Raw genomic sequence first — 9,913 nt, forward strand, 5'->3', positions numbered from 1 at the left:
TCTGCTTGGAGTCTTGGAGACGGAACCATCTTTTGCTGCCCGTCCTGAAATTCATTAATTAGTGTAGTGTTGTTATCTCTTTGAGATCTTTCCGACTTTTTTGTCCTTGGGAGTTTTGTAGCTGAACAAACAAGATAGATCTTGGTTTGACTTTGTTTACGGCAGTGTTTGCAAGACCTGCTCCTGGCTCGGGCTTCCGCTGCTGGGCTCCTGAGTGTTGAAACTGCGTTCCTGCGTGGTCTGTGTCCACCTGTGGTTCCCAGGCTCCTTCACTTTGTCCTGCCTTGGTTTTCCTTGCTCTTACCCTTGGAGGCTCATTTTCCCCTGTTATGGGACTCTGGAGTCTTGGCTCCTCTTTGTGGGGCCTCTGCCCTGGGCATCGCCTCCTGAGGAGGACTGGCCGGTAGAATGTAGGAGCCCGACACACGCAGGGTGCTCAGATACCGCCTTGCCTTGGTGGTGTGAGTGTGTCCCAAGTGCCGCATCCACTGTTCGTCCTGCGTCTGGAGCTAGCTCTGGCCGCCCTTCCCCGGGTTCCTGGGCCCAGGATTGTGGAGCGACTGGGAAGACAGCCACCTGGTGCTCAGCCAAGCCCCAGGCTCAGCCCCCAGCATTGCCATCTTGAGCTCCCCCCTCAGTCTCTCACCCCTCAGCAGATGTCTGACAGGTCTCCAGCATAGGGTGATGTCGGGGTGCAACAGGCCTTGTCCAGGAGCCTGCATCCTCGTGGGCAGCAGGGATGAGCAGTACGCAGGAGGCATCTGAGACCAGGCCAGACACGGGCTGCCTTGCCGAGAGGCAGCACTGGAGCCGTGAGGAGCAGCCCACCTCGGGCAGGGAGCAGGCGGGCAGTCTGCGAGCAGGAGAGCCTCCTGCCCGGGAGAGCCTCCTGCCCAGGAGCGTGCTGAGGGCATCCAGGCAAGGCCAGGAGGGCCTGCGGGCTGCAGAGAGGACTGGTGCTCTCAGGCTGTGGGCCCACTCAAGTCCTCCCTTGCAGCCGTGTGTGTGTTGGACGTGACAGGGCCAGGGTGGAGGTTGGGAAAGGTTGGGAGCATCTCCCCAGTTCTGGATGGAGACACTGAGGCCTGAACGTGGCCCGAGGCCAGTGCCCTCCTTCCCCCCAGGCCTCCCTCTTTGCGCAGCCAGGTCTGTTCTTGCCTCAGGTTTTCAAAACTCCGCAGACCGTGGGCTTCAGGGTGGGTGGGGAAGCTGGGGGAGCGGCCCAGGCCTGGCGCGGCGGCTTCCTCACCCGGGCAGGGCTTACTCACAGACAGCACTGGAGTCCACTGAGCAGCTACTCTGGCTTTCAGAGAAGGGAGGTGGCTCTTGGTGACAGTGGACGTGGGCGAGGGTTCTCTGGGGCTGGGTGTGCTCACCGTGGGTATCCCACTGACTGGTTTAGCTCTGCCAGTGACCAGCGCAGGAGCCGTGAAGGCCGGGCCAGCGGAACCCGAGCCTGAGCAGGTTGGGAGTGAGCTTGTCACAAGAGGAAGCCATCGGTCTCACTCCTGCTGCAGGAGCGTAGCTAGACTGCCCCGAGCAGAGCCTGCAGGTGTTGGGAAACGTCCTGGCTGGTGGGGGACAGGCTCGCCAACTCCCGCGCAGCCTTGGCCTAGTGACCTGCCGTTGCCAGGAGGTTCCAGGGTGTGGGCCTGGTTCTGACCGAGCAGGCTGCCTTTCACACCGCGCTCGCTCAGCGGTCACAGGAGGGTCGCTTCTGCTCCTGCAGCCTCTCGCTTCCCAGGCCTCGCTGCGCAGGCACGCCTCTCCTGGCCTGCCCAGAGGAGCAGTACTGCTGCTGCCACCAGCGTCCGGCAGGGCTTGCCCCAGCTAACAGGTCTGGTGGCCCCGGAGCTGCCTGCCAACCTGAGGCTGCCAGGGAGGACCAGCTCTCCGAGTGCTGGGCAGGGGCCAACCCGTGGAGGTGTGTGCAGAGCGCAGCTCCCGTCCCAGGCACTGCGGGAGGGTTGCAGCCAGCAGGCCCTTGCAGGATGCTGCTGTGACAACTGGGTCATCACAGACCGTGGGGACGGTCTCAGGAGAGCGCAGGGATCTGCTAGCCACCTTTTACTAGCTTCTCATTTTATTGTTTTTAAAGGCCAAGACCTCCTGAGTGTGTGTAAGGAAAGAGCAGATGCCACTGGTTGGTGTGCAGGAGGTGTGAGAGAGAGACCAGGCAGCGGGTGGGATGGGGCCTAGGGCCTCATTTCTGGGCCCAGCAGAAGGGCAGGGGCCATGCCAGTGCCAATCACTGCTCATTTTATAAGACCACCAAGCTCCTCTCCAGAGGGGTGCAGGGGTTCAGGGGTGCTGCGCAGGAGAAGGACTCACTGCTTCCTGGTGGTGCAGGGCGCGTGGGCTGGTGGGAGCCTTCCTGTGGCCCCACCTCAGGACCTCACTGGCTCCGGGTTGAAGTTTCTCGTCCCCTTGTTGGCAGCCACTGGTGCACACGCAGGGCAGGTCGAGCTGCTGGGCTTTCTACAGTGTTCACACACTTGTGTCAGCACCATTTCCAAGGTGGTGGAAGCACGTGGTGGCCAGAGTGTCTGGAGGCAGCTGGCGCCACTGCGGGGCTCAGCGCTCTTGGGCCACGCCGAGCCGTGGCACCAGGCCGCCACGCTGGGCCGCGGAAGCCGCCTTTTCCCAATCGCTGCACACTCAAGTGGACAGTTCAGATAGGCTGTCTGGGGAGGTAAGGGCCTGGTGCCCACACCCCAGCAGTGTGGCCGTGCAGGACCAGGACGCAGAGATGGCGTTGATGGGACTCTGAGCCTCGGGTTCCTTCACCTGCTGGCATCGTGGCTGGGGGACTGAATGCCCGCAGAACGTGGTGGTTGGGGTGAGTCGGCCACCCTTGATGGCAGGCGGAAGCTGCAGCTGTCTCTCCTGGCCTTCAGTGGGAGCCTAGGGAGCGCAGCGTGGGGACCTAGACCTCCCACTGCTCTGTGGTGGCGGAGTCGAGGCCCTGAGGCCCGAGTCTCAGAAGGTTCCCACCAACCCATTGCTTGGGCTCTGCAGGTCTTGCCTTTGCTTGAACTTGGACCCCTCTGTTTGATGCAGTGATCTGCATCGGGCGGCCTCTGGAAGGGGCTGCTGCCCTGGGGCTGGCTGCACGGGGGAGTGGTTCTCCCAGGAGCTCACTTTTTCTGCTTATCCGCTCAGTCCTCAGGCCCTGGGCCGTTCACCGTTTGTCCTTGCAGGACAGCTCCTAGGCCTTCAAGCCTGCCAGCACGAGCCCTGCCTCTCTGCGCACTCACCTGTTGCCTGGACGCTGCATGGGGACACAGATGCAGGCACAGCCCGTCCCTGCAGACCTGCTGGGCAGGAGGCAGGGCAGCCGTGGGCATGGCATGGTGTGAGGGAGGAGGTGTGGTGTGGTCCCAGGGCCTGGGGTCTTGACCCTCAGGATTCTCACAGGAGAAGTGAAGTTGGCCCAGCAGGAGAAGGTCAGGGCAGCTGAGGGCAGGACTGCTGGCCTGAGGGCATGGGGCTGCTTGGTGGCCACCTGGTGGTGTGTAAAGGGGAGGGCAGCGGGGCAGCGGGGCGTGCTGGTGCTGCTGCAGGTGGTGTGAGAGGCTACCTAAGCACCGCCAGAACATGTCCCTGCCTTGCCAAGCAAGGGCGTGGCCAGTGTGCGGGGGAGAGTTAGGAAAGGTGCTCAGGATGGTGGACTGGGGCGAGGGAGGATTCCAGGGCTGTTTTGAACACCTCGCCGGCTCTGGGAGACCTGGGAGTGAATCCTAGAGGGTGGACAACAGAGTGAGGCTCAGGAAAGTTACCGGAGGTGACAGTGCAGGTGAAGGTACAGGGTGGTGGCCCAAGACTTTCCCAGTAGGAGGAGTGGCTTTGGTCGTGAAGGGCAGGAGACATAACCCTGGGCTTATTTCCAGGACGGCTCCAGCTCCCTCCCGTGTGGGTGCCTGGGCCAGGTACACAGGTCAGTCTGGTGCCCTGGCTTGTAGAGCTGGCAGGGGTCTTGGAAGGGGCTGTGTTTTGAGGTGGTCACGGGGGAAGCAGGACCTGGCAGAGGCAGGGGCTGGCACTCACAGCAGTGGCTGCTGAGGACCACGGGCACCTACTGTGTGCTGGGCACCATGTGGTGGCCACAAGGAAGTGCCTGTCCCTCCCACTTGCAGAGGCGTGGTCAGCATGCAGGTGCCTGGGCGGTGCGCAGCCCCTGGCCTGGCGTTGCAGCAGTTGTCCTGGGTAGGGAGCGTTTCCTGCTCTGCTGACTGACGTGGGCACAGATAAGCAACCAGAGACTGCTGCAGAGGACGAGGCAGCTCAGGTTTTCATAGGGGTGGTTTTGTTTTGTGTCTTCATGGGTCCTGTGACCTTGGCGTTCTTGACCAGTCCTGCCACTGGTCTGGCTGGAGTGCTAGAGGCTCTCAGTGTCTGTCAGCTTCCAGGTGACTGCCCCGTGCCTGGCCACTGTGCCTGGGGATCCAGGATTTCACCCCGGGTGGCACTCAGAAGAGCAGGAGGACTGGGACCCCAGCAGTACTTGTTAACAGGTTTCCATCCGTGACCTCCCAGTTCTGTGCTTGGAGCCGTGCCTACTCGTGGTCATGGAGAGCCTGAGCACTGTCAGCAGGCCTGCTTTTCACAGCCACTTTTCAGTTCTGCACAGAGCTGCTCTGGGGCCACAGACTGATTGGTCTTTGTCTCCCTGACTTGGTCCCTTCCCGCCAGTGAGGCCAGGGGCTGCTAAGAGGCCGAGCTCCTCCCGTGGATCCAAGGGCCGAGGCGGTGGCCAGGACGGCAGAGTCTTCTGCTTTCTGACCTGCTGGTTTTTATTTCTTAACTGTCTCAAGTTGTGTCATCCTCGGTCTCAAATCCTCCTTTACCACAGAGTTGTCTTTAGTACCCCTGTTGTGCTGTCACTGCGGTCTGGCCCTTAGGGACTTCACCGTAGTGGACTCACCTGCAGTCAGCAGTGGGTACCAGGAGAGTTACCAGACCTGTAGAGGAAGACCACCGCCCGTGGTGGTCGGAATGTCCTCGTGGCGTTCAGCCCAGAGCTCCCCTGGGAATCTGGTTATGAAGTCAGAGTCCAGATCTCAGCTAGAGCAGGGCTGGGAGGAGACGGGTCTGCCTGCCTTCGTGCCTGCTCTGCAGAACCCCAGCACCTGGCATCAGTCTGCCACCTCAGTTACCCACATAGGAAATCAGCACAGGAGGGTGGGTTTGCTCGCCACTGCTGGTGACCGTGTGTGAAGATGTGCTGACCTGAGTGGGGGGCTCGGCATGGCCTGGAGGTCCAGAGCGTCACTCTCTGGACACACGACAGATGTCTGTGGGCGCTGGGAGGGGCTTGCTGTCTCCAGCGTGTGAGCAGGTGCTTGGGAGCCCTTCTGCCGGTCACGGCTGGTGCCAGTTGAGGGGTGAACACTGGGGACTGGGCTGCCGTGGTGTGCGTCCCAGTGAGCATCCCAGCGACAGGTGGCCTGCCTGTACACAGACACCATGCCTGTATGGCAGACAGAGGGTGGCTTTTTGAAACTTGACGTGGACAATGGAAATATTTCTCTTGAAATTGACTGTGATCCTGACTTGTGGAGAACAGTCATAGACGTCTTAGGGAAATGGCACACTGAGGAAATGGTCAGCAGTCTCCATGATGTTATTTCTTACAATTAACGACAGCATTCGGAGCAGAGCTCATCTGTGTACACATAGTGACGGAAACAGGAGCTGACCAGAATCCCCGCGTCCCTCAGAGGCCCAGAGGAGGCAGACCTGCCGTCCCTGACGCAGCCCTTTCCTGCGCGCAGCCACGTTCAGTCCTGTCTCCTCTGCGCTCCCTGTTTACAGGAGCTCCACTGGGGTCCGTCCCTGTGTCCCTGTGTGTGACACCAGCACTGAGTGTCCTCCAGGAGGACTCTGAACAGGGCTGTGGGTGAACGCCCCGTTGCCCCCGAGGTCCAGCCTGCGGGCTGGGGGCAGCCCCCACTGCCCAGTGCGCTCCTCCTCGCGCGGTGGCCAGGAGGCCCAGGTCTCCCTCTCCTTTCCCGGCGGCGTGTGCTCTGCCCTGGGCTGTTTCGGGGGCCTGCTGGCTTCTCTCCTGGCGGCTCCGGCTGTGCCTTGGCTTGCCGTGGCGGTTCCTGCTTTCCGCTTCCATGGGCACCGCGCCTGCCGCGGGCCTCTCAGTGGGGGCTCTCATCCTCGTTGTCTTTGCAGAGTCTTGAAGGGACTCCTAGCCTCGCACCATCCGCACGTCCCTGCCATCTCGGGCCTCGTGCCTTCGTCTGGACCCAGGTGTGGTCGGCACCATATTCCGTGAGCTGGGCGGCCTCTGTAGCAGCGTTCCCAGGGCACGGCACGGTGACAACTGCTGTTAACTGTTGTTCATAACCACGTTCCTTCCTGCTCCACTCGGCACTGGCAGTGACCTGCCTCCGGGTGGTGTGTCCCCTTCCCACAGCAGATGCCCACGGCCCGGGGCGCCTGGCTGCTGACTGGTCCCTCTTCCTGGCACCCGCGAACCCTCCCCTCTGGCTGCTCCTAGAGCTTCCAGAGTTGGGTCACGTGCCTCGCGCTGCCTCGCCGTCCTTACCTTGGGTGGGGGCCCTCGGCTTCCTGGAAGTGCAGGTTGCCGTCTCTGAACTTTGGGGGCCTGCTGGGCAGAGCTCTTGGGGTACCCTCCCTCCCCTTCTCGGATGTGTGTCCACGTGCACGGGGCTGGCCTTCTCCACAGGCCGCGGCTTGCTTTCAGCTGCTTGTTCTGTACCATCCGTGTCCTGGGTGCCTGACACCCAGGTGGCTGTCTCTGGGCCACTGACCTCTCCTCTGTCCTCTGGGGTGAGTTTCACTGTGGAAGGGCTTCATGTGGGGAAGTGCCCAGGGAGGGTCGGGGAGGCGCTGAGGGGGCGGGAGGGCCTGGGGACGAGCACATGACACAGTGGACGCTCACAGCCCCAGGGGCTACGTGGAGGTGGCTGTTCTGGGGAGAGCGCGACTCCTGGTTTGCACGTGGGGCTCGGGAAAGGCCGCCCTCTGGGGGGGCTCTCAGTAGGCCCGCCCTCCCCTCAGCACCCAAGCATGCGAGTGCTTCATGGCAGCCACCTCCATGTCCCGGTCCCCTGTCCATCACCTGGCACTCCTGCTTTTCGCCTTGGTTGGGGTCTCGTTCTGGGTCTGAGACAAGCGTTGGGGTTTCTGGTGGGTGGGGGCTGCTTGCATGGCAGCGTTGAGCCTGTTTGGATGGGAGTTTCAGTTTTGGGGGCTTCTGGGGAAGCTGGTCTTCGGGGGACAGTGTACACACTAGGATTGGCCTGGGGGTCTCTTCCTGCCCTGTGCGCACGGAGAGGCTGGTGGTGGGACGCTGACCCGAGTCCTGGGCAAGCGGCTCCGGCATGGACGCCACCGCCTGGAGCTCTACTTGTGAGCAGGAGGCCCTCGCCAGAGACCAGGGGCCCCATGCAGGTTTGGGAGTTCCTTCTGTCGCCCCCACGTGAGGCAGAGAGGCCGGGAGCCTGACGAGCCTCCTCAGGAGAGGCTGACACCCATGCCGGTCACGCATCTGGGCAGCGGTGCAGCAACCTAGACCAGGCCTTTCACAGGTTGGGTGGCGGCTGGGGCTGCGCAGCACCAGCCGCAGTGACCTCCTGCCCACGGTCCGGTCCGTTGCTGGCTGTCAGTGGGTGTTCGGGTCATGATGGGGAAGCCTGTTCTCGGGCCCTGCCCCCTCCTGCATTTCCCCCAGTGACACCCTCCTGGTGTCTGTAGGAACCCGGGGGGTGGGGGGTGCTGTCTGTCCAGGTCCCCGCCTAGGGTGGTAGGCCTGCAGGCGGGGCAGCCTCCCGCAGCTCCTCCCTCAGGCAGAGTGGCTGGGCGAGTGAAGGGGCGCGAGTGCGGGCACCAGGGCGCACACTGCACTCTGACACCGGCCACTTCTTCCTCCCCAGCTGCCGGGCCGCAGGTACCGCCCCGGGTACAACGCCGACGTGGGCGACAAGTGGATCTGGCTGAAGTGAGCGGCGCCCACCAGGCTGTCACAGCACGAGGACGCCTCTGTCCCGTCCCTCTCACGGACTCCATGGACCTGTGCAGCTGCGGGATGCAGATGGTGGTGAGCTGCGCGGAGGGCCCAGCAAATGCAGCCCACCCCGTGCGGCCTGTGGAGTTTGGGAAACAACTTCTCTTGCCGGCCTCGGGCCTTCTGGCTGTGTTCTGAAGTCACCGTGATTGTCACTGGGGAGGAGCGGCATTTGCTGTCAAGCCCAGCTCTCGCCGAGGCGTGGTGTCCGCCCAGCTCCGTCACCACGGTGGCGCACTGTTCCTCTGACTTGAAGAAATAAAGCCGTTGCTGTGGAGTCCCCTCCGCGTCTGCACACGCCTGTCTGTCGCACATGCGCGTCCCCCGGGGTGGGACAGCGTCTCTGAGGGTCTGTTCTCCTTGTTTAAGTCTGCGCCAGGGCAAGTGAAAGGGAGGAGGAGACCCTCCTGCTGGCTTCCCAGCTCCCCTGCAGGGGATTTGAGCCTAGCCGGAGCGGAGAACAGGGTGCTGGGTCGCCCCGCGTCGGTGGCCGTGACGAGAGCAGTGAGAGTCACCTCGTTGCTCCCCTCTGCTGGCACTCGGAAGCGCCCAGCCTAGCTGGTCAGGCGTCCAGCGGTGACTCCTGCGTGACTCTGCTGCTTGGCTCCTGAGCTCCGCTGGGTCCTGCCAGTAGCCGTCACCGTGTGCTGTGCCTTTAAGTTGGTTAAAGTCAAATGCCATTTAAGGTGCAAGTCCTTAGTTGCAGTGCTTCAGTACTGGGCAGAAGAGGACACTTCCTGATGGAGGAAGTCCTGTTGGCCTCCCTGCTGTAGAGCACGCTGAGGACGCATGCTGCCCTCCCCCGTCCTCCCTCCCTCCCTCCTCCCTGCCTCCCTCCCCCCTCCTCCCTCCCCCCTCCTCCCTCCCCCCTCCTTCCTCCCTCCTCCCTCCTCCCTCCCCCTCCCTCCCTCCCTCCTCCCTCCCCCTCCCTCCCTCCCCCCTCCTCCCTCCCCCTCCCTCCCTCCCCCCTCCTCCCTCCCCCTCCCTCCCTCCCCCCTCCTCCCTCCTCCCTCCCCCTCCCTCCCCCTCCCTCCTCCCTCCTCCCCCTGTCTTCTTGCACTCCTTAAGGTTGAAAAGTTTGCTGGTGGCTTTTGTGCTGGGGTCCAGATTTAAGTGGCCACTGTTTTGATCATTAGACGAGAGAGTGGCCAGGCATTGGGCCAGGCCTGGAGTGTCTTGCTCTGAGCACCTGGAGAGCCCCTTCAGGTGAGGAGGGAAAGGGAGACGGGCTGTACCTTCTTGGTGTTGCCAGTGCTTGCGCTGGGCCTGGGTGGTGGGTGGCAGTGCCTCAGAGCCAGGAGGGCTGCGTGTGGTCAGCCCTGCACAGGAGCAGAGTGGACCTGGCGTGCGGGAGGCACAGGCATGTGCGTTGACCTGTGCCGTCCCCTGCTGCAGCGAGGCGTGTGCAGCTCGCAGTGCTGAGGAAGCCCATCTGCTCCGTCTTCTGGAGTTTGGTGCGCATGTCGGGCAGGGGAAGGCCGTCAAACGGTCCAGTCTCCTCTCCACTGGGAAGCCCTGAAGAGGTGGCCGCGGATGCCCCAACCCCTCACTTCGGCAGGGCACAGGGGCTGTTTTCACAAAACACTTACAGCCCTTAGACACAGCCCAGGCTGAGGCGGGCACGTTTCAGGCCTCCCTTCCCTGGGGGATCTCGTGCTCTGAAGCCGAGGAAGGAGGCAGGCGTCACCCAGCGCGGGGGCCGCGGCCTGCATGGAGCTGCGTGTGTGGGCACGGTGGCTCTGTGTCTCCCCGAGTCCCTTCCTGGTCTCTGTTACGTTGTGGAACCAGATGGTTAAGAACATGGAGCTGCTTAGAGGACGTAACACACGGTTCCTTTTGTCCACCTCGAAGAGCAGGACTCCAGTGCCCTGGCCC

At 62.7% G+C, this 9,913-nt stretch overlaps 1 protein-coding gene across 2 annotated transcripts in view; it reads left to right on the forward strand.

The window, feature by feature from the left end:
* Ndufa10 (NADH:ubiquinone oxidoreductase subunit A10) overlaps nucleotides 1–8,320 on the forward strand; it is a 39,444-nt gene extending 31,124 nt beyond the window's left edge. The window contains exon 10 of one of the 2 annotated variants that reach the window (XM_071619493.1): nucleotides 6,181–6,405. In XM_071619493.1, the coding sequence (XP_071475594.1) occupies nucleotides 6,181–6,354 (174 nt within the window). In that variant the 3' untranslated portion in view covers nucleotides 6,355–6,405. Of the gene's footprint in view, nucleotides 1–6,180; nucleotides 6,406–7,907 lie in introns of those variants that run through there. The other variant, XM_027951674.2, reaches the window with a different exon arrangement.
* The last annotated feature ends 1,593 nt before the right edge of the window (nucleotides 8,321–9,913 follow it).

This window comes from Marmota flaviventris, chromosome 11 (genome assembly GCF_047511675.1).
Source record: "Marmota flaviventris isolate mMarFla1 chromosome 11, mMarFla1.hap1, whole genome shotgun sequence".
Lineage (NCBI taxonomy): Eukaryota > Metazoa > Chordata > Mammalia > Rodentia > Sciuridae > Marmota > Marmota flaviventris.